General features: G+C 33.4%; 7 protein-coding genes across 12 annotated transcripts; 4 read left to right on the top strand and 3 right to left on the bottom strand.

Moving 5' to 3' along the window:
- Nucleotides 1-37: 37 nt before the first annotated feature.
- On the top strand, nt 38-2,048 carry LOC117222507 (cyclin-L1). Its single transcript, XM_033474234.2, has 4 exons — nt 38-392; nt 497-681; nt 761-1,345; nt 1,427-2,048. Exons 1-4 carry the CDS (start codon nt 162-164, stop codon nt 1,671-1,673), a joined length of 1,248 nt encoding a protein of 415 aa, XP_033330125.1. The 5' UTR covers nt 38-161; the 3' UTR covers nt 1,674-2,048.
- Nucleotides 1,974-2,983, bottom strand: LOC117222508 (leucine-rich repeat-containing protein 51). The gene is made up of 2 exons (XM_033474235.2): nt 2,622-2,983; nt 1,974-2,523 (listed from the first exon to the last, which is right to left on the bottom strand). The coding sequence occupies exons 1-2, from the start codon at nt 2,737-2,739 to the stop codon at nt 2,042-2,044; spliced, it is 600 nt and encodes a 199-aa protein (XP_033330126.1). The 5' UTR covers nt 2,740-2,983; the 3' UTR covers nt 1,974-2,041.
- Nucleotides 2,984-3,116: 133 nt separating this feature from the next.
- borr (borealin-related) lies at nt 3,117-4,919 on the top strand. The gene has a single exon (XM_033474229.2). It carries the CDS (start codon nt 3,312-3,314, stop codon nt 4,173-4,175), a length of 864 nt encoding a protein of 287 aa, XP_033330120.1. The 5' UTR covers nt 3,117-3,311; the 3' UTR covers nt 4,176-4,919.
- A 313-nt stretch (nt 4,920-5,232) lies between these two features.
- Nucleotides 5,233-11,345, top strand: LOC117222500 (BLOC-2 complex member HPS3). Its single transcript, XM_033474226.2, has 3 exons — nt 5,233-9,029; nt 9,100-9,214; nt 9,276-11,345. Exons 1-3 carry the CDS (start codon nt 5,817-5,819, stop codon nt 9,455-9,457), a joined length of 3,510 nt encoding a protein of 1,169 aa, XP_033330117.1. The 5' UTR covers nt 5,233-5,816; the 3' UTR covers nt 9,458-11,345.
- Pex5 (peroxisomal biogenesis factor 5) lies at nt 10,621-13,652 on the bottom strand. 2 transcript variants are annotated; one of them, XM_033474222.2, is made up of 8 exons: nt 13,519-13,652; nt 12,826-13,197; nt 12,489-12,738; nt 11,836-12,376; nt 11,589-11,757; nt 11,360-11,517; nt 11,115-11,282; nt 10,621-11,020 (listed from the first exon to the last, which is right to left on the bottom strand). In XM_033474222.2, the coding sequence occupies exons 2-8, from the start codon at nt 13,171-13,173 to the stop codon at nt 10,981-10,983; spliced, it is 1,674 nt and encodes a 557-aa protein (XP_033330113.1). In that variant the 5' UTR covers nt 13,174-13,197; nt 13,519-13,652; the 3' UTR covers nt 10,621-10,980. The 2 variants fall into 2 exon arrangements, with proteins under 2 accessions (XP_033330113.1, XP_033330110.1); XM_033474219.2 differs by having other exon boundaries at nt 12,447-12,738.
- Nucleotides 13,653-13,708: 56 nt separating this feature from the next.
- Nucleotides 13,709-16,045, top strand: LOC117222499 (uncharacterized). Of its 3 annotated transcripts, none has more exons than XM_033474224.2 (4): nt 13,709-13,842; nt 14,068-14,251; nt 14,321-14,412; nt 14,500-16,045. In XM_033474224.2, the coding sequence occupies exons 3-4, from the start codon at nt 14,367-14,369 to the stop codon at nt 15,954-15,956; spliced, it is 1,503 nt and encodes a 500-aa protein (XP_033330115.2). In that variant the 5' UTR covers nt 13,709-13,842; nt 14,068-14,251; nt 14,321-14,366; the 3' UTR covers nt 15,957-16,045. The 3 variants fall into 3 exon arrangements, with proteins under 3 accessions (XP_033330115.2, XP_033330116.2, XP_033330114.2); XM_033474225.2 differs by having other exon boundaries at nt 13,733-13,842; nt 14,100-14,251; XM_033474223.2 differs by having other exon boundaries at nt 13,804-13,942.
- Nucleotides 16,046-16,131: 86 nt separating this feature from the next.
- Nucleotides 16,132-21,123, bottom strand: LOC117222599 (beta-1,3-galactosyltransferase 1). 3 transcript variants are annotated; one of them, XM_033474373.2, is made up of 5 exons: nt 20,863-21,123; nt 19,901-20,084; nt 19,155-19,420; nt 18,803-19,077; nt 16,132-18,726 (listed from the first exon to the last, which is right to left on the bottom strand). In XM_033474373.2, exons 2-5 carry the CDS (start codon nt 20,082-20,084, stop codon nt 18,303-18,305), a joined length of 1,149 nt encoding a protein of 382 aa, XP_033330264.1. In that variant the 5' UTR covers nt 20,863-21,123; the 3' UTR covers nt 16,132-18,302. The 3 variants fall into 3 exon arrangements, with proteins under 3 accessions (XP_033330264.1, XP_033330262.1, XP_033330263.1); XM_033474371.2 differs by having other exon boundaries at nt 19,844-20,084; nt 20,863-21,120; XM_033474372.2 differs by lacking the exon at nt 20,863-21,123 and adding an exon at nt 20,574-20,724 and having other exon boundaries at nt 19,844-20,084.
- Between the last annotated feature and the right edge of the window lie 941 nt (nt 21,124-22,064).

The following is a 22,064-nucleotide window of genomic DNA, read 5'->3' on the forward strand; positions in this document are numbered from 1 at the left end:
CAACCTTTCTATGTTCTAATTCTAATCTGAAGTACAGTGCCAGTTTATGTCGAATGTATGGTAGATCCGAGATGTACCTCGGAAAGATGAAAGGTTATACTTGCTGTGTGAATAGTGTTTGAACTTTTGATTTTAATTGTCTTTGTGTAGTGAATGAAAAAATGAGTAACATGAAAGAAAATTCTGTTGTTCCCGTGAAAAATGCGACAGCTGGCAATACGAAACCGTATGGAAAGATCGTACTAACGTTACAAAATTGTCTTCTACCCGAGGAGAAGCTTAACTCGACGCCGTCACATTTGGATGGATTGGATGCGGAAACAGAAACTGATCTGCGAATATTGGGATGTGAGCTAATACAGATAGCCGGTATTCTACTGAAACTACCACAGGTAAATGATCTAATTTGAAAGTAAACAGGATGTTTGTAAACTTTATAACCTCTATAACCTCTAAATTATGCTATAATCGTTACTTCTTCGATTACGTCGAACAGGTTGCGATGGCCACAGGACAAGTAATATTTCAACGATTTTATTACAGTAAATCGTTAGTTAGACATAATATGGAAACTACTGCAATGGGTTGTATTTGTTTAGCTAGTAAAATTGAGGAAGCACCCAGACGCATTAGGGACGTGATTAACGTTTTCAATCACATAAAGCAAGTATCTAGCCAAAAGTAAGTGTGACTCTGTATTTTCTATATACCTCTTAAATCCCTTGTAATTATATGTGTACCAATTTAAAATTTGTTTCAGACCGATACAACCAGTGATACTGGATCAAAATTATGTGGCATTAAAAAATCAAGTAATCAAGTCAGAGAGAAGAGTTCTGAAAGAACTGGGGTTTTGCGTTCATGTGAAGCATCCTCATAAAATCATTGTTATGTATTTGCAAGTATTGGGTTACGAAAAGAACAAGGCTCTGATGCAGCAATGTTGGAATTATATGAATGATTCGTTGAGGTCCGACGTGTTTTTGAGACATCAACCAGAAACGGTAGCCTGCGCATGTGTCTACTTGGGGGCCCGGCAGCTACAACTTCCACTACCCACCTCACCCGCTTGGTTTTCCCTTTTCAAAGTCAACGAATCTGCCATTAGAGACGTTTGTCGTCGCATATTACGGCTCTATTATCGACCTCGTGTTAAACCAGAACAGTTAGAAAAACGTGTTGAAGAGCTTCGACGACAGTATGAAGAAGCTAGAACCAAAGCTAGGGGCGGAGACGTTGATAGTCACACACCGAGTCCACCCCTGCCTAAACACCATAACGCCTGGGGCGGTTTTATCAGCCGTAGCGGTACACACGCGGCTCCCGAAAGAACAAAATCCCCTAGGTATGTATGGCAACGATAATGTCAACGTTAATGCCAATAATTAAATATACTGAAATTAAATTTGCTTATATTTTTATAAAGGCGTTCAAAGTCTCCGAGTACTTCGCCCTCACGAGGTGAAGGAACGAAGCATTCCAAGAGGAAGAAACATAGCCGAAGTAGATCCCGTAGCCATAGTCATGGCCGTTCCCGGAAACCGAAGAAAGCGCAGCGAAGGCGATCCGGCAGTCATAAATCATCACGTAGCCGATATAGATCTCGTAGTCGATCACGAGATAGAGATACCGAAAAATCAAGTAAACATCGCAGCAAACACAGACGGCATTAAATCGATTCAGTGTACAAACATTACTGTTTCATATTACAACAAAGACACTGCGAACTGCGTCTAGCAGTAGTTCTATCCACTTTGTAATATAATACGAGGCCTTTTTTTACCTCCGTTTCATTAACAGAGAACTTAAATAGGACGATTAATTTCTATTGTGTGGTACATATCTTGAGTTTATTTAATAATGCTAACTATAGGAGTTGAGAAACGAATCATTTGTAAGAGTGTCCACTCGAAGTACCTTGTAAAGAATGAAAGGAAAAAGAAGTAAAAAATGGTACCATTCTCAGAGAAATATTACGAATAACAATACTTAAAAGGGCGTGTATTTAATACAAATGCAGTTTAAAAATAAAGTTTTATATTCATGTAGCGCCGTGTACCACTTTATAAAATCCAGCTGGCGGTGCTCTTTTCTTCTCGACAGAAAGTATAGTAGAAAAATCTAATGACGACAATTGCGGAAGAATGTGAACGATATATCCCCTATAATACTGAAGATTTTCTATAGGGTTTCCATGCAGTGTTAAAGACCGCAGGTTTTGCAAGTTTTTCAATTTCACGACATCGTTGATATTCGATATATCATTACCGTGTAAATAAACGATCTTTAGATTCGGAAATTTTGTAATGTCATCGCCAATGTTCTTTAATTCGTTGAAAGAAAGATCGATCCAGCTGAGGTACGCAGGGTCATCGAGAAGTTTCTGTGTAAGATTCTCAAATCCGTCCATCGAAGTTAACGAATTATGACTTATCCAGAACGAACATGTTACGAACCGATCTGTAGGAGTTCGTAACGGTAATTTACCTGTCCGTGCCGCTTGCGGGCGTTTGTCTGCTAATTCTCTTGGAATAAAACAAATGTTATTAAACCTTTTCGTTCTCTAAAACACGAATAACTTCTTCCGATCGGTATGAATATTGTTTTCAAGAATGGCATACCCCTCATGGTTGTTGCTTTTTTAAATGATAAATCTAATGGCGCAGCTATCATCATTTCTTGGCGTTCAGTTCGTTTATAAGAAGACAACGGATCTTCGTACGAATTGGAGACATCCATGGTAAATTAGAAATATAATTGCTACTATGAAACTAATTTAGAAATAGTTCGTCAAATATTAATACTGCTGGTACACTCACTCTTCTACGTTCACTTCGCCTAAGAATTGCGATCACCGTAACTTTTCCGAACTGATATAGACAGTCATTTATCCGGTAAGTGACAATTCAAACAGTTTCTCCGAGTTTTCGTTCACAGTAATTTAGAATCGAACAATATTTAACAACGCAGCCTAATCAATTTACCGCGGTTATTCCTCTTGCAATTCAAATTGAAGAAATTCTTCTGCACACGCTTTTCCGAACGCTTAAAGTCTAGTTTTTAAAGATTCCGATAGAGCGCAGGGTTTTCAAGCATGCGTATTATTCAACGTCGTTTTGCCATTCTGTTGTGCGCATGACGACGCCGCAACGCCTGGCATTAAAAAGGCGGTTGTAAACGGAATTGAAAACATTGCTTTGATTTTGATCATTTTGGTGTAAGTTTTTACGTCTGATTTTCGGATAGACGCACATAATACCAAAGACATACGAACAGTCTTATTGGATTCGCTATTTCACATAAGAACGAAAATGCCGCGAACGAAAACTAATCGAAAGGCGAAACTGGACCTACAGGCTGCGGACGAGACTGATTCATTAGTAAGAGATTTTGAGCGGCAAGCTCACATGCGAATTTTAAAAATGGAATCCGAGGCGAAGATGGCGATGAAAGGTCTGGAGAACTCTTTTAATATTACTATATCCAGGCTTCCAAAGGAAATACAACTGATGACTCTCGGTGAGTTAATGCAATGCGAGATTAACGACCAGAAAGAGAATTGTGAAGAAGTGTCGTCATCTGTTAACGAAAATTCGTTGAAACCGCCTACAACAACAAAAGGAAAGAAACATGCAAAGAGAATTACCACTGCATCGGATGATGGATACGTGACTGAAGGAAGACGTACCTCAAGAGCTCAGAAAGACGAGTCCCAAAGAAACATGAGAAGAACACGTAGTAATTCGAGGAATAGAGAAGTAAAACTTAGTCAGATTAATCAAGAGACTATAAAGAAAATTAGGAAACCACATGGTAAGGAATCTGTGAAAACTGATCAATTTAAAACTCCTGCAACATTAAAGGTAAATAACATATCATCGAATACGTATGGTCTTGTGACTCCAAAAGTTAAACCAAATACACCATTAAATGTATTGAGACGTCCACGTCAAGGGGAGATGGTTCTTAGTATGCAAGGTAGTCCCTTATTGGTTTCTGCAGTTGTACAAGAAAATACTGCTAACATTAATGTTCCTTTGAGAAATGGCAATGTAATATCTTTGCTACCTAAAGAAGGCCTACGTATGTCACATATCCCATCACTAGATCCAGAAACCATGCGTCAATTAGAAACGCTAAAGAATCATATTGAAAAAGTTATTTCAACAAAATGATCAATTTCTTTAGAATGTATTTTGCACATGTTGTGATTTATGGGAATTCATAATCATCAACTATAAATTTTCCATCAATCAGTTTAGGAAGAGCAGGACCAATACATATCCTTATACTAAATCCATCGGATGTAAGGATTATAATTAAAACAAATTCTTCAGATTTAGGGTGATCAGAGAATTATATGATAAAAATTTTATTGTCTCTCAAGATTGTAGCAGTTAATAATAATTCAAAACTCGATGGAAGCTCTGACCTATTCAGCTGATTACTGCTGAAGCCATTGTACATGAGAAAGGAATGCAATAGTTCCTGTTTAAAGAAATCAATCCTCAGATCAGAGAAGTATAAGTACTTGCAGGGTATAAACCATTTTTGATTCACACTGCAAGTCATATTGAAAAGATTATTTTAACAAAATGATCAATTTCTTTAGTATGTATTTTACTTATGAATGCTCTGAGTAACATTGGAATAATTGATCTATGATCAAACTGTGTTTCAAATGATTTGTTGAATTTTTAGAATAATTAGAGGACTGTAGATGTATCTGACATTTAAACAGCATTAGTTGCTACCTTTTTTAAGTTGCTATCTAATAAGATTACTTTATAAGATATTTGTGTAAAGATATGTTTCCGGAATTAATATTTTAGAGTAAACTTGTATTATATAGTTAAGGATACTATTGGAACATGTATGAACTTTTAAATTATTATAATAAAAATCAAAGAATCCTGTAATATATTTGTATGGTACATTAAATTATACATTACAATACAAGTTATAAACTTAGGATTTAAGATGTTTATCTTTTTGTTTGAGAAGGTGTGTGTGTGTGCGTATGTATGTGATTAGCCCGATTTTAATGAGTAATTTTAGGAAATAGCAGAAATAAAGAATTTCAAAGTAAATTTTGATAAATATTCAAATATTCGAAATCGTTAATCTATTACACCAATAAGCGGGAGATTAAGGGCGCGTAGGTTGCACATTTATATTTTAATGCACATGCGCGTACAGACAAATCTGTCAAATGAGCCAAGTGTATTTGCTTTCTCCTACTTTATGGTATTAATAGTGTTTCCAATAATGATAGCGTATAAAATCATGTACGAAGCTTGGTAGCATCATTTTCCGATGAGTAGTGATCAATCGAATTCTTTAATTGTCACTGTGTTTGATGAATCTCATTACCGTAACCGCTGTATAACAAGCGTGTAAATGCGTGAAAAATGATTGAAATGTTGAAGTACTTGTTACTGAGCTCATCAACACAAGCTTACAAGTTAAGTTAGATTTTGTATCTGCGGGAAAACTGTTGAGTGACACTCATCTTCTTCCGTTTCATTAACTCTACACCTCGCTGATATTGAAAGGTTCCGAGAACACAACGAATTCATCCGTTCGAAAATCTCTATTTGAGTAATTCTTATATTAATAACTGTATATAACAGAATGTAAGGTAACCTCCAACGAATTATGCAACAGACATTTCAAAGTATGATTTAATTGCAACCTGTATAAAGAAATACAGGTGAGGAAAATAATTTTTAAAATAATACTGTTCACACGCAATAATTTGCATCTAAGCGCGGTAAAAGGTATGTTTGTGAACCTATTTGAGTAGAAGCAACAATATGGTGCGGGTAATCACAGTACATAATTTCCTGGGACAACACATTACCCAGATCGAGGAGTCGACTGCCAGCTGCATAGCAAATGCGTCTGGACGTGAAATGCTCCTCCTAGCACTTTCGACACACTGTGTCGAAGTATGGGAATTGACAATGTCCGATGTTAAATTACATACCATATTTCCAACAGTTGATATGATCAGTCAAATGGTACATTGTACCAAAGGAGACTATGTGGTCACGCTAGAATCAAAATATACTAGAGATGCAACTATTAACAATCACATGGGAAAAGTAACTAATAATTTTGTTAGAGTCTATGTCAACTGGGCTATAGTGAAAGACCAAAGTCAACCTATGCGTGCTAGAATTGCAGGACGTGTTACTCCAAGCTTAAATCGGCCTCTAAATAGCTTAGAGATGATAGAGCTACCATTGACTGTGCAGCCAACATTAATTGCTTGTTGCCAAAGCACTGGTAATCTTTTGGTAGCTTCTGGAAATAGTGCTATTCTTCATGAGTTCAAAGTTGAGACACAACAAGTCTCCAAAATGAAATTCATAGATTTTGAGGCAAGACCATGGTCCTTGGGATTCTCCTTCTGCCCTACATACATGGAGATTATTGAAGATTTTATTGCTATCATGGATAAATCTAACTTATGTGTTTTCAGGCTCACTAATTCAATGTATGAAGATATTGATCAACTGAGCTCTTTAACTTCTACAAATTCTTCATCCATTGACAAGACTTCTATATCTACAGATTCCTCTCTTGTGGAATACAGCAATAGTATAGGAAATCAAGATGAGAACATGGTATTACAGACCATAAGTTCAAAACATAGAAACTCTGCACAGGATGTTCATTTTGTAGGATCAGAAACCAATGATATAAAATCTAAGAAAAAACGTAAGAATTCTAAAACAAATGTATGGTATAAACTAGAAACAGGAGACTTCAATACAATAAAATGTAACAATAATAAAGCTATTATAGATTTGGATCGTTTAGCGCACAACGAGAAAGACGAATTGCAAAGATTAATTGCACAAGATGTGATTGATGGGAATTCACAATCATTAACTATAAATTTCCCATCGATTAGTTTAGAAAGAGCAGGACCAGGACATACTCTAAGTCCATTTATACTAAATCCATCGGATGTAAGAGTTATAATTAAAACAAATTCTCCAGATTTAGGCTGGTCAGAGAATTATACGATAAAAAATTTATTGTCTCTCAAGATTGTAGCAGTTAATAATAATTCGAAACTCGATGGAAGCTCTGAATTATTCAGCTGTTTACTGTTGAAGCCACTGTACATGAGAAAGGAATGCAATAGTTCCTGCTTAAAGAAATCAATTCTCAGGTCAGAGAAATACAGATACTTGCAGGGTATAAGCTGTTTCTTGTCCACACTGCAAGAAGGATACCTTTATCATTTCTCTGCAACTAGTTCAAATCCCACAGATGCAACTTGCTTAACGACTTATCCATTCACAGCACCTGTTAACCATGTGGCTTTGGAGCACACAGCCCTTCATGCTCTAACCGAAGCAGGTCTAGAATCGTACACATTACGTTTGTCTCATCATATTGCGAGAACGTCAAACAGTCTGGAAAATTACAAAGTTACATGTCCTGGAATTGCAGAACCTGTTTGTTTGATTGGTTTGCGACCATTTTTAGGAATACAGCAGTTACTACACAGTAGAAATTATTTAATTCTCTTGGCAAAAGCGGATAATTCATGGACACTGTACTCCTTGATGTTACCAAAGCTGGAGAACCTATATTACGACATTTTGAATGCGGCAAGAAGCCACAAAGCCTCTAGTCCTGGAACTTACAGGCATTTGCTTGGAGAAGCTCATGCTGTGATACGTTTAGCTAAGGACGCCGCATGCAATTCTTCGGAGAACGATGATGTTGACGATACTGCGAACAAGAATGTAGTGAAACTGAAGAACTTGTATAACCAATCCTGCGCACTACTTGCCGATTATTATATTAGATCGGAGTACGAATCGGATTGGGATCTTTGTATACCGTATTACAAAATGTCTGGATTAAAACCTGCGGAGGTTTTATCTAGAAAATCAACCAAGGATGCACCAGGTCTTGTTACTTTCCTAACAGAGATCCTACTAACTTTGAAGAGTGGCTCAGAGGCCGATGCGTTATTCCAGGGCTTCAATATTGTAGAGATGATCTGCAAACTGAAGAAGGGCGATTTGCTCAAATTAATTTTCGGCAGCCCTGTTCTTCGCGAATATACCACAGAAAAGCTGATACACCTTTTACTGTTGTATGAGACAGACGAATTAGTTAAGTTAGCTTTAGCAGTTTTGTATATACAAGCAGAAAAGCAGGAACAGGCGGAAAAGGCGCTTGAACCTGTCACCTCACAATGCATCAAAAGAGTGATCATTGAGCATTGGGACTTATTATTCGACATGACTGCCATGAGAAAGAGAAGTCCTATGATTCCGACATTTTCCGATTTTGCTGGCATGTTGATGCGTCAGAAGAATATGACATTCGTCGAGATTTTGATACAAATAATAGAGGACGACGGGATATTATCTTTGCACCAAATCATACAGGTGTTTTTGGAGTATTTGCCCTCTAGAGTAGGTCGGGACGGCCACCACGCTGCGCTGGCATTGCAGCTTTTCCTCGAGAAATACCTGCACAACTACTTTAGTACAAAACTGATCGCAGACTCATCTACTATAAACAAAAATCAAATACGCACTGACTTTGCCTTGGTCGAGGCGTTCAAGTTGCTGGTACGCTCGTACCTCGGCAAATTGTCTCAAACCAAGGTGTACAAATTAGACAGTATAGAGAACATAGATGAAAACTATAGTAACTTCATATTTTCAAAATTCAGACCCGATTACCTAGATAGAATGCCACCGTACGCAAAAGATTATCAAAAGATGTTGAATGCGAATAACTTGAAGGATTTAGCGAACATCGATAAGACTGACAATGAAAAAGTGATACCTGCGGAATTGTTCAAACTGCAGCTACTTCTGTCTTGCGATTTTGTGCCCAATGAATGTATGCACGAGGTGAAACAGTTCCTCGATACGCAGGAAGTCGAGGGTAGTTTATCTTTAAAAACGTTGTGCATTCAGAATACAGATGAAGTGACTACCATCCTAATGGAGAACTGTCCCCAGGCTATTGTACAGTACGCCAAGGTACTCGTCATTGTTTACAATACGTCCAGTTGATTTTACAAGAAAATTTCCTACGATTTTGAAATTTCAGGATGTTTATACTAACGAATCTGAGTGGAAGTATTTAATCGATTTAACGCAAAAAAAAATTTCGGCGTCCAATATGCGACAGGAGTTGCATTGCTTATACACACAAATCATGAAAGGTAAATTGTCATGAAAAATAAAACGTGTTCATTACACTTAATATAATCGTTCGTATTTCAGAAATTCTAAATTATCTGCCGCACACATTGTCATTGGATGGTCTGCATCGTATCGTCCCGAAGGACGACATCATCGCATTTCAAAAGTGCACCGAAATGTGCACTCAAATCATGCACGCGGAACACGTTAAATCTTTAATGATGGAGACCGGACAACAACTCCTGTCGACGCTAAAATTATGAGCAACAGTCTTAACTAAATAATTGCGTCGTCTCGTGGCGATAGTATAGGTCCAATTCATTTTATCTGCAGAAAAATATATATTGCGGATGCAACGGCGGATTGCGTTGCACGCAAAACGTAGGAGATACGTTTGGAACAAAGTATACTTAGTCAAATTTGTTATGAACAATAATTCATAATTCCTCATGTGATATGACATTTGCGAATTCCTATTTAACTCGCAATTCATCGCTTACCAAAAGTTATTTTACATTTGATATAGTGTTGTATTGTCTATTCTTTAAACTCGATCGACTATTCATTCCTCCTCGCGTATTAGTCTCGTATTCGTGGATACCTTTTTACATAATTTTATGGTAATTTTGCAAACAACTGTTGTCTGATGCACAATTTTTACAAGTATCTTTACAGTCTAGTCATTATTACGATATTTTGAAGATTGCACATGTCTTTGATCGAATTGTTTGATATGTTTCTGTTTCTTTAGACTGATTTTAGCCACGCACAAAATTTCTATGGACAAAGTTTTATCAAAAAAATGTCAAAAATCGAAGACAAATACTATAGATAAAATGAATTCATATTATAACCGATTGTTGAGATGTTCTATATAGATATATTATATTGTGTCTAGACGAATGTTATCTTTCCCTTAGCCGATGTCAAAACAGAATTATTTATCGGAAGTTTATGCGAAACTGGACAAATAAAACTCGAGAATTCATAGTGCTACATGTTCTTATTCTATGGATTGCTTTAGATTAAATAATTTCAATGATCTATTTACAAATCGTTCATATTTTTTAATTACTGAGGGTAAGATGACGCGCGTTTAGGGAAACTAATAACGCTAAGGATAGTTACTTTTCACTAAATTCGTTGATCATATAATGTAGTATTTTCTAATCATCAATCTCTGAACGTTACGAAATATGTAACTTTAATGTGCCTTTAGGATTAATTTCTCTTTGTTACAAATATAATATAATTCTGTTAGAAGTGATCTACGATATTTATAAATTACGATAGAAATAATATATCTGTAACTCATATCATAATGCTTCTTTACTGTATAATTACACTTTTATAACGACGTTATTTTATCTGATAGATGCACGGAGATTTTTCTAATTCGCGTATATTTAAAAATATCTATAGTTAATTATTTTCCTCAGGGATTAATTCGATTTTATTGATTCCATAACAATTTTATGTACATATAATTTATATAACCCATTTTCAATTTATATAAAATGAAACGATAGGAGCTGTATACCTGTTAGTAATATTGAATCAAAACAACTTCTAAAAAATATAAAATATCATAATCGGGTATATAATATTGTTAAATTACCCACTCTCGTAGCAATGAAATATCTAAAAATTATGAGTCTAATCGATGTTTATATACACATTTTCGAACTATTGGAAAATAGTTTTTAAGCATTTTATTTCTGTTACCATAAAAACTAAAAACTGTTTATACTTTTTCAACAAGTAGCTTCAACAAGTTTGCATACCTTCATACAATTTCAAATTCCTTATTCAACCTCGCCAAATCTCTAAAAATAGACAAAGAATATTATTTAATATTATAACGTATGTATTTGATATTAAATATTCTCATAAGACTCGCGGCAACTGTTTGAATCGTACCTGCTTTCTATGGCATCGTTTAGATGGTATTTGTGCATCAACGAGATAACAAGTCTTAGTGTTGACCAAATGGTATTTGACATCGCTTTTGGCGACAAACTTTCACCATGTGCTCCACGACCAGCAGCTTGTTGATTTAAAGCAGTTAATAGATGTTCACCAGCTTCTCTGCAAGATAACAAAGAAAAATGTTGTACTTATTTAAAAATAAAATAGTCGATAACTTGACAATGGATGTTATTTACGTGTATGCGTTAAGATTTATGCAAGAAATCCCCAGATTATAACGTGCTCTAATAAATCCCGGAGATAATTTCAAGGCACGATGGTACGCGTTTATAGCTTCCTCCGATTTCTGACCATTGGCTAAAGTTGCACCCAATCTATTCCATAATCTGGAATCCTTTAAAAATACGATATTTTCAATACAGCAAACTAGAATTACTTGAATATAATGTAATTCATTATACATACATTGGGACGAACGTGTAACGCTGTCTGAAAACAATCACAAGCTTTATCATATTCATTGGACAAATTAAAAAGTACTCCTAATCCGCATTGAACATCAGCATCTATTTCGTTCCGTGGATTCATCCGTGCAGCTTGAATATAAAGACTTTTCACTTCTTCGTGTACATCACTGCAAAGAGAAAATATAACTTTGTCTTAATAACAACTTCATATATTACGTCCTGTTTTCAATAAGCTACGCTCTTACTCGAATAAAATCGACGAGACATTAGATTTTGGCTGTTCATCAGTGTTAGCTTTTTTTGACGAAAGATGCTTATATTTCTCATTTTTTAGTAACCATTCTTTTAGAGTTAAACATGCTTGATTTTGATAAGATTCATTTGCGTATGATACAGCAAGAGCCATTAAAGCGTTGCTGTTCATAGGATCAAGAATCAGACAGCGTTTTAAAGCTGAAATCGCTAATGGATCTTGCTCGTTTTCAGCTCGAGTTTTTCCAAGGAGCAACCAAGCTTCTGAATTGTGTTCATTTTGTTTCACAGCTGCTTCAAAACAAAGGATAGCACTCGGTAAATCTCCAGCATCTAATCTTCTCTTCCCCTCTTCTAATGGATTGGGTACTTCTTTCATAGGATTTTCTTCGTGAAATTCATAATCTTTAAATGGATCATAGTATGTATCGTATTCTGATAACCATGGATGTTTGCTGGATACCTTTTCACCAGGTGATATTTTCTCCCATTCGTTCTGTAGTCTTAAAAATGCGGAATCGCCATTGTCTGCTTCTAAAATACAAATGATTAGCTAAAAACTTCTGAAAAATATATCAATAAATTAAAATGACTATGAATGAACCTGAAGATGGATTATCTTTCTGAAATTCGTCTATCCCATTACCAGCAATTGCCAACTCTTCGTCTCCCTCTTGTTTCATGAATTTCATAAATTTTGAATACGATAAATCATTTTCTATTGTCTCTGTTGTGTTTTCTTTGTTGATATCAGTTTGTATTGCATCTATGCTGTGTTCTATGTACTCTTCAGCCCATTTCGGTCCTAACCCTAATTCATGTGTTTGTGGAGTTGCACTATTTGGGATCACAACAGGTTCCACATCAGGTTGCCATATATCATCGGTATGGTTTTCCTACAGTACGGGAGAAGTAGAAAGATTTATTTTCTCAAATTCTAATGTCAATACCAAATACTCCATTAATATGACAAGAATGATTACACTAAAGTGACGTCCAGACTCAAGATACTGATTTGCCCAAGCTGTGTCTAAACCAGTTAATTCTTGAGCTACTCCTGGTGCTGCTATAGGTGGATGAATGTTGTGATCAATCTCTCGCATTTCTTGTAATAAATTATCCATTCTAAATGTCTGAGGACATGAAGCATTTTCTTCTAAAAATTGTTTAACTAACTGATCTGAATCTATAGGCTGAAATGACTCCACATGTCCAAACGGATGATGTATTCCTTCTTCCTTGAATCCATGATCACGTACAAAATGTGATGTCAGGTGGATCAAAGAGCTAGGTCCACCACAGTCACCCTCGACCAATTCACGAAGTGCCATTTTACACTTGTTATTATTATTCACCTAAATCAAATCAAAAATATTCAATTACTGTTGAGAATGTCAGTATTTGAAACACACACACACAGTTAACTGCAATCATGAACCTTTTGATCTTTTAGTTTTAAATTATCATACTTGATAAAACAACAAAAACGCACAACCAAGTAATAAAGTTTCATTAAGTAATCTTACTGTACGCGCTTTTTTACTGAGATTAAACGCCAAAGTAGAACGTAGCAAAAACAAAATAAGACGTTTACTATGAAACTCGCACACGCGAAAGTGAATGAAATTTTTCGATGACAAAACTCACGCGTTTATAAAAGAATAAAGTGCACAAACCTGTTCTCCTGAGAAATATTATTTAATATTCGTACGATGCCGTTGATGTTGCACTAAAAGCGCATTTTTTTGTGAAACACACACCGTTCAACAAGATTATTCATTTCCCTGGCATCGCGCAATGTCGGTAATATCTACTAAATAAATTCTGCTGTATAATGGTGGGGTGGATGAAATTATCATAGCAAATGTACGTGTTAACGTTTGATACTAACAAGATGCATATCATAAAGACATTGTGCATGAACAGTTGGCGCATGAACGTCAAATCAACGAGTTGTTGAACGACGCAGTGTTGAACATCTTTTTCTGGAGTGACTATAGGTACAATGGTTGCGTTAATTAGTGTACGCAATTATAGCTCTCGATGACAAGAAAGTTGAATATTTTAAGTGATTATTGTAAACCTTTCATCTGTCGAATAGTTATGTAACTAATTAAAAATCCTATGACTATTATATGTACACATTATCTACGCTTTTTCGGATATTTAACAAAAATGAGAATATTAACAATATCGATTATTCTTAAATAACGTGTATTTTACAGAGAGGAATGAAAGTTCATTTTATTATATATAGGTTGTAAATATTAAATATTATTCAGAAATTTGGAAAGCATTTCTTGAATGATGAAAATTGGACAAAGTTACTGCGAATTGGGAAATGTTCCACGTGCAATTCTATCGCAACGCCCTCGTGCGATGGGCGCAGGAGTAATCTTGGAAAACAATGTTAGTTTTGATTCACTAGGTTCTTCAACCTCATTGTTACGAAAAACTTAGTCACGTCTTCTGATTTAGGCTATGTCTATAATATTTAAATTACTTGGAGAGACATGTTAAAATAATGGATTTCGCAAAAGCACAACTTTTAAAATACGGCTGGACAGAAGGTACGATTTCAAATAAGTTATGATATTTTAGTAAAAATTACTTTTCTACAATTATTAACAATTATTTACTATACCGCGTGGAAACAGGTAAAGGTCTAGGAAAAAATGAAAACGGCATCGCAAACGCATTAAGACCGAAACTTAAATTTGATTCAGTTGGAATAGGACACAAAGATGAAGACTGTAATGAGTGGTGGACAACTGGTTTTAATGATGCAGCTAACAACATTATGGTTGAATCACAATCGCAAGGTGTATCCATATCTGTTTCAAAAGAAAATAAAAATGAGTTGCCTAAGCACTTATCTCAAACTAAATTCAGCTATGGAAATTTCCTCAAAACTTCCACGCTATTTAATGGTACCTTGGTACAAGAACATAATTCAAATGTTCCTGAAGTAGAACAAAATGACCAGAATTTTAAATCAATTTTTTTAACAGACGAAAAGTTGTTTAAAGTATGTAATGGTAGAACTGCTCACAAGGGAGCTAGGCACGGTTTAAAATTAAATGGTAAATTGAAAAGAGTAGAAGAACAAGAGAAAAGTTTCTTACAAATGCAAATGAATAAATCTGAAGTAAATCTGTGCGACACAGATGAGGAAACCCTACCTCTTAATCTTTCTTTCAAAGAAGAAGAAGAAGGTATCTTAAAACAATCTAGGAGTGAGAAGAAACGTAAAAGAAAAATAAATGATTTGACACATCAATTAGCTATTTTATGCAATATAGATGATACCATAGATACATCAAAACTAAAAAGGAAAAAAAGAAAACAAGAAAAAAATGGTTTGATAAATTATAATTTTGATGACATTAAGAAAAAGGAAGAAGGTAAAGAAATTAGTGATGTGCCACTTTCTGGAGAGGAAAAATTAGATAAATGCATGATAAAAAAGAAGAATGGAAAATTTAAAGAGAATCGTGATCATGGATCCACACATAAAAAGAAGAATGGAAAATTTAAAGAGAATCGTGATCATGGATCCACACATAAAAAGAAGAAAAGAACAAGGGGAAAAAAGAAGAAACACCAAAGGGATAATCTTAATGTAGAAAATGAAAATGTTCAGCATCATAGTAAAAAAAACTGTGCTGACATATTAGATTCCATACTTCGTACAGAGCTTCCTTGTAATGAATTCCCTTCATATTCTAATAATGATATAAACTCATTTCCTTATTCGAGTACTCCAGATACATACACAAGAAATGAATCAATCAGATTAAATTATAAAATATCGAAAAAGAAGAAAGCAAAATCTCTTAGGAAAGGAAAGAAGATGGTACAAAATATGATAGAAAATTTTGAAGCAGTTACTGTTAGTGATGAAAATGTTTCTGGAAAAATTGATAGTAAAAGGAAATTAAATAACATAATAGAAAAAATGATAGATACTGATATTGCAATAAATAAAACAAATGGAATGGATAAAAATATTAAAAGAAGGAGGTCTAATAAAAAAAGGAACAAAAATAGTAGGAAACTGAAAGAATATGTAGAGAGAAGAGCAGAAAGTAGCAGAAAGAAGAAGACTAAATGATTCTTAGTATGAGAAATGTATTACATTCAAGTACCAATAATCTTAATGTATTTATTTTTTAAATATATCAATAAAATTTTGCCATGAAATATTTTGTAATAAGTATCACAGTTTCTTAAAACTTGAAAAGTTTTCATTGGTTTTCCACACCGAATAAAACAATTCAAGAAAAAGATTTCCATTTTTTAAATGTATTTTTTTCTTATTTCATTGTTACATAATTTATTATTGGACAAGTAAATATTTGACAATTTGATAGATGCGCGTAACAAATCGATTGTACATTTATATGAATTCGTACAGTTAATGTAAATTTGTTATTTTCGTAATTAGCAATACTGTCTATACTTGTATATAGCTCATCTTTTAGAAAAGAAACCTGTGAATCTTTTTAATTATTATTTATTACTAAAAAATGTTCCTTATCGAAGAGATCAAAGTTTCTTTTAAAAATTCAATCATGATCCATGTACGAGTACATACAGTAAACATATAATTTAATTACTATAATATAGCACCAAATTTCATACCGTGCTAAGAGATTATAAAGTTTAATTTCACGAGCAATATATTTGTACAAAATAAAACGAATTTTCTAAGGCCACTAGTATACTCCGCAGAGTTATGAGTAATCTTAGTTTCGTTTATGCTAGTGAATGAGTCTCACTCGAGAAGCTTAATGAATATGAATGAATATTACTATCAATATATAATACACCCTTGAGCTAATAATTGATTGCAATATTGACGGTCTAGATGTGTATTTTTTAATAGAATCTGATTAATTCGTGTTGTTTATCTTACGTTTTCATTATCAATCAAACGGTAATAAATTTAAATACCTAGAATGGCTGAACTGCAGTTATTCTTATTATTCGGCTAATCTTAATTAATATATCTTAATGAATTCCTGAAAAGTCTGACATACACTAAGAGTTATAATTAAATATACAAATTATCGCATATATTAAGCTACGTACATTGAGTTTTTAAATGGTACTTGTAGTATATGTATTTATTGATACTTCAATAAGTATCTATAGTCCTGCCTTGACAATAATATTGTATAGGAGACACATTCATTGAAGAACTGGATGGATGAACTTACTTTTATATATTTTTACAATGCTGTCAATGAAGAGTATGATTAAATAAAACAATTATATAATATCGTCCTCGAAACAAACGTAGCGTCTAAATGGAAATACATCATTATTTTGTGTAAAGGTATAGCATTAAATATAGACGAATTTTAAACAAAATAAACTCTTTGTTTATAGAATAAATTTATCAGAAGCTGTCAACATTAAGTATAAATAGCAAAATATACAACAATTCTTCGAGAATGTGTATAAACGAAATACGTATTTCGATGAAATTTCTTTTTCACATAGGCAATAAGTGCTATATAATACACTTACAAAGCATTAAATATGTATCTCTTTAGTCGTATCGTTATACTTATTCAGATAAATAGTTTAATCATTTTAATTACACATCGCATCGTTGAAACAATGAACGTAATTTAATATTGTGTTTATAGCAAATATTAGAAGTATTTCATTATAACATGGAATGTAAGTACATTGTCCAATAGAAATTTATTATCTTTTATAAAAATATAAGAACAATTCGAAACAAAATACAAATATTCAAACATCACGGTATGTACATAATATTAACATAGAATACAACATGTAAGTCTTCTTCTTAGGATTTCAGAACTTAGTCGTTCATTAAAGTTATGAAATTCTCAAGGAAGCATGATAAGATTGAGGAAACCGTTGGCAATTTGCGATATACAATTCGATATGTTATCGTCCGTTAAAAATTTCTTTTACGATTGGCTATGTTATTTGTATGTAACTAACAGACATATTTTTAAATTATACGTTCTTTGATTCTTGTGTGATTTTAAAGTTTCTTTTTAAAATGCAAGCTGGATAGATGATAGAATCATGAAACTTTTATACATTTAGGCAAAGGATTTAACTGTTTATACAAGAAATCTAATTGACAGTGTTTTCTTAAGAACTACTGCTATTTAAATGGAAAAATACCGTATAAAACCTTCATTAATTATTGTTAAACATCAAATACAAGTCTTTCTTGCTGTAAAAATATATAGCAGAGATTATAGTGTTGTCGAACGAAATTTAAAGGAAGCACGGTTTTTAGTTCTTTTAAAGTGTTTCCAGATCTATTAATACTTATGCTGATCTTAAGTTATTCTGAAACAACGTTCCTTGGTCTATTTTAGATCTTTGTATTCATTGAATTGTTGACTTTTAACAAACATTAAATCAAGAATAAATAATAGATTCAATCTTTAAAAAGCTAGTTATTTTAAACGCATTTGTTGCTTAATATTCTTTTCACTATGTAATATCCAACATTTCTACCTTTTCGGCTTAATTTGACTGCCTTTTTGTCGGTATGAGAACGATTATTGCAAGATAGATTTGTATCGTGCAATTTGTTCCATATTACATACATATTAGACGAATTCACTTTGTGTGCTGTTATAACGTTTCTTAATATGCAAGGATCTAATTTCCTTGGAATATAACTAAAACCAAGATGATTTACAGGCCGGACTTTTGCGCGTTTCGCACAAAGACCTGTAATGTAAACATCTTCTAAATGGAGTAATGGCATCGTTAATGCTGCTTGGTACAATTTAAATGCAACATCTAGACTCATTACATATCCTGTACCCGACAAATAATTAGGATATATTTTTTCTGAATACATATATTTTGGCGTGTACCTAAGAAATAAATTGATATAAATTTTTAAAACAGATTACATAATTTACAAGCATACTGTAGTTATTTGCTACTTACCATTTGTTGTTGGGGTCTAGAATGGGTTTTGCATTGCAAATAAGAGATCCCAATAATGTATCAGTAGATTGTGGTCTGGATTGTAATGTTTTCATTAACATAGGAATATTTACAAACATGTCATCATCAGTTTTCATAAGATATTTAGCTTGTTTACAATTAAATGTTACCCATTTCAGCATCATAACAGATTTTAATGTTAAGTTATTGTATGTATCATAAAATCTTTCTTGAATAATGTCATTATATTGTTGATTTTCATCAGCGATTATATTCTGTAAATTGGTACTGTTGTCACATTTCTTTTTAAAGCTTGACATTTGAAATATTCTTAAGACATATCGATACATACATTTAGAGTGTCATTGTCACTTTGTCCTAAAAGAAAAGCTACTTTTACCGTTGAATTATATATAGTTTCTAAAATGGTCTTATTAGCCCATGTATTCCGTATAGCTGCTCTGGCATTATGATTTGTAACAGCAGAACAAACAACTATTAGTAAATATGGTGGCGGAGAACAAATGTTAATAGGATTTAGAACTGAAGTTGTATTCTCTGGATGAATATATGCACACAGATCTCTTGAAGTATTATATGTCCATCCTTGCAGCTGTGCTGTAAAAAAGTTTGTTTAAAATTTGATTCTTTTTTTGGAGATAGATTTATTCATATCCTATCTTTCCCTCAGCTTTTTCTAACATGCTAGAAAATGACCCATTCAATTTTAGCAATATTCAAGCACTCTACAGTAAAAAGGCAAGAGAAGAAAATTCAAATAATTTCTACTACCTCTTGTTTCTCTAATTTCATTTGTATTTGAATATAAGAATCTATATTTATTTCTATAGCAATAATATTTGTTTATAAATTTTTTATAGTCTACATAGTCTTATAAATGTTCTTATAAACTATATCTATAGATTTGTCGATTAATTGATAATCGATCATCAGAAAAGTGACAGTGAAAACATAGTCAAGGATCAAGACTGGTTAGTTTTTATTGTAACAGGATTTCAAGCAATGTTAGTGAATGCATACCCAGGGATGCTACTGAATGCGTATCACCAACAGACTCTGCGGGGGATGGAGTCTCACCTAAGCCTGAGAATGGGCTTTGGGCAGAATGATATGCTGGTACATATAATAAACCTAATGTAGCCAAAATGACAAATCCTACTGCTAATCTCCGGACAAACGATGTCTTCCCTTTAACTACTCCATTATTGTTTATATTAGTGGCTGATGGTAATTCCAATGGCAACAGTCGCAATCTGTCCATCTAAGCAGAAACATTACAAATTATTAATATTAAACTAATACAAATGACATAATTCAATTTTATATCTTATAAAACTGTCTTATAAAACTTTATATTATCAGAGACTTTTATCTGTATTAGATAACGTTATCAAACCATAAATCTCTTATCTTGGCAATAAATGATGGCAATAAATCAAACTGTGTTTATAAGTTGAAGAATTATGGAGAAGTATAGAGAACAATGGAGAAGCAGAAACAGTACAACAAACAGTCTCTATACTGGAATTACTTTTCCAATGTTTAGCACGCATCATATTTAACTTCATCAGAAAATCAAAGATACACTGATAATAGTGTGTACCTGGTGGCATTCTACTTAATATAGTGGAGCCTGTTCAAATTCTGTTTCATTGCTTAGCAATCAAAACATCTTTTTAATTGGTCAGCTGAACAAATACAATGCTTGCAAAACATTAGGAAAATAGCGCTACTAGGATACGATTTATACCTGAAAGCATCGACAATAATAACTATATAATGCTAGGCTATCGAAGCCTCAAATCTCTTATCACTACAAACACATTTAATTCTAAAGCAGATGTATTAGAAATTCTCAGAATATAAATATAGAATTTAACACTGTTTATAATATTGTTTTTGTATGACAGTATTATTTACTATGTTAAAAAGAAACGATTTGCTTTTCTAAGTAATATAGAACTTAACGTATAATGGAAATTCAATATAAATACTGTTAAATACAATCACTAAGTGAAGTATGCTGTAAACAATTTTACCTTTGAGATGAGATGATTGCGTCTCGCTGCATTTGGCAGCACTTCATTTACTCTTCCGTCGTATGTTCCAACTTACGATTCGTGGAATGGTATCGTGTAATTTTGACAATACATTTTTATAATCGAGAAGTTAAAAAAAAATAAAGGAGTTCGTGTTGCAACGAACCCAAATGTACCGCAGTGACTCGTGCAGTCACTGACAGTCACTGAGTCACTGGACTTGACTGGACTGGCGCTACTGATTCTATATCTGCGTTCTTCTGTCAGTTCTGACGCTATTAGCGCCTTTCGTAGAGATGAAATATAGTGACGTAAGTACGTAGATACATATACGTCATTTACCGATAAAACTTTACTCTCTAAATTCAGCGTTATCAATCACTGCATGTAATCAGTAATATACGTATTAACGATGTAAAACGGTAAGAAAAATGCTGAATGCTTCAATGAAACATTGAGTCTGATTGTATAAATTAAGCTTTATATATATATACTATATATATATATTATTTCAAAATTTGCCGCCCTTTGAAGAAGAAATTTGGATAACTTACGTTATTATTAAAATACAATAAATATTTTCTCCGTAACGGCGAAGAAGATCCCTACCATAACTGCCAAAATTTTATTCTCACCACTGGGATGCTAGAGAAAAGGTTTAAATTTTTTTCACTTCTAATTCCTTTTTATGAAACGATATTATTGGAATTTAATGTAAGTACATATGTACATAAATTCGGCTTGGGACAGTAGGAAACGAAATCATGCACTACGCTCATGATCTTTATGCAATATATGAGTTTTGTTTTATTATTTAGTACGATTACATAATATTAAAATCCGCGAATATAATAAATATGTACATAAATAATTCATCAATAAATTTCTATGTTTTGTAAAATATGACAAGTGACAGTTCCATCTATGCTACATTATTTCATGACGAAAACTGTAGCCGTACGCGCACGTTCAGTGATCATCTCATTCAAATATCTGCCTTTTAATCCAATAATATGTTACTTTTATCGCATTTTAATTTGTTTTATTAAAGCACATTTAGAGTAGAGACTGTTTTGGCACGATTTATTGATTTACTGGCACGATTTCGGTCTAACACTCAAGAAGATGAATTTTTTAACAATTCAAATATGACTCGGATTAAATGGTAAGATGACTTTACCTTGGGGTTGAAGCAAAAATTC

This window comes from Megalopta genalis, chromosome 4, assembly GCF_051020955.1.
Source record: "Megalopta genalis isolate 19385.01 chromosome 4, iyMegGena1_principal, whole genome shotgun sequence".
Classification (NCBI taxonomy): domain Eukaryota; kingdom Metazoa; phylum Arthropoda; class Insecta; order Hymenoptera; family Halictidae; genus Megalopta; species Megalopta genalis.

Coding starts and splice junctions, on each gene's coding strand:
- LOC117222507 (XM_033474234.2), top strand. CDS start 162: ATGAGTAACATGAAAGAAAATTCTGTTGTTCCCGTGAAAAATGCGACA. Junction 682..760: donor AAGCAAGTATCTAGCCAAAA/GTAAGTGTGACT, acceptor AATTTGTTTCAG/ACCGATACAACCAGTGATAC. Junction 1,346..1,426: donor GAAAGAACAAAATCCCCTAG/GTATGTATGGCA, acceptor ATTTTTATAAAG/GCGTTCAAAGTCTCCGAGTA.
- LOC117222508 (XM_033474235.2), bottom strand. CDS start 2,739: ATGGATGTCTCCAATTCGTACGAAGATCCGTTGTCTTCTTATAAACGA. Junction 2,524..2,621: donor AAAAGCAACAACCATGAGGG/GTATGCCATTCT, acceptor TTATTCCAAGAG/AATTAGCAGACAAACGCCCG.
- borr (XM_033474229.2), top strand. CDS start 3,312: ATGCCGCGAACGAAAACTAATCGAAAGGCGAAACTGGACCTACAGGCT.
- LOC117222500 (XM_033474226.2), top strand. CDS start 5,817: ATGGTGCGGGTAATCACAGTACATAATTTCCTGGGACAACACATTACC. Junction 9,030..9,099: donor CTATTGTACAGTACGCCAAG/GTACTCGTCATT, acceptor TTGAAATTTCAG/GATGTTTATACTAACGAATC. Junction 9,215..9,275: donor ATACACACAAATCATGAAAG/GTAAATTGTCAT, acceptor TTCGTATTTCAG/AAATTCTAAATTATCTGCCG.
- Pex5 (XM_033474219.2), bottom strand. CDS start 13,173: ATGGCACTTCGTGAATTGGTCGAGGGTGACTGTGGTGGACCTAGCTCT. Junction 12,739..12,825: donor AGTCTGGACGTCACTTTAGT/GTAATCATTCTT, acceptor CCCGTACTGTAG/GAAAACCATACCGATGATAT. Junction 11,021..11,114: donor AACGATGCCATAGAAAGCAG/GTACGATTCAAA, acceptor GTCTATTTTTAG/AGATTTGGCGAGGTTGAATA.
- LOC117222499 (XM_033474224.2), top strand. CDS start 14,367: ATGGATTTCGCAAAAGCACAACTTTTAAAATACGGCTGGACAGAAG. Junction 14,413..14,499: donor AAAATACGGCTGGACAGAAG/GTACGATTTCAA, acceptor GCGTGGAAACAG/GTAAAGGTCTAGGAAAAAAT.
- LOC117222599 (XM_033474371.2), bottom strand. CDS start 20,084: ATGGACAGATTGCGACTGTTGCCATTGGAATTACCATCAGCCACTAAT. Junction 19,078..19,154: donor GTGACAATGACACTCTAAAT/GTATGTATCGAT, acceptor ACCAATTTACAG/AATATAATCGCTGATGAAAA. Junction 18,727..18,802: donor CTAGACCCCAACAACAAATG/GTAAGTAGCAAA, acceptor TTTATTTCTTAG/GTACACGCCAAAATATATGT.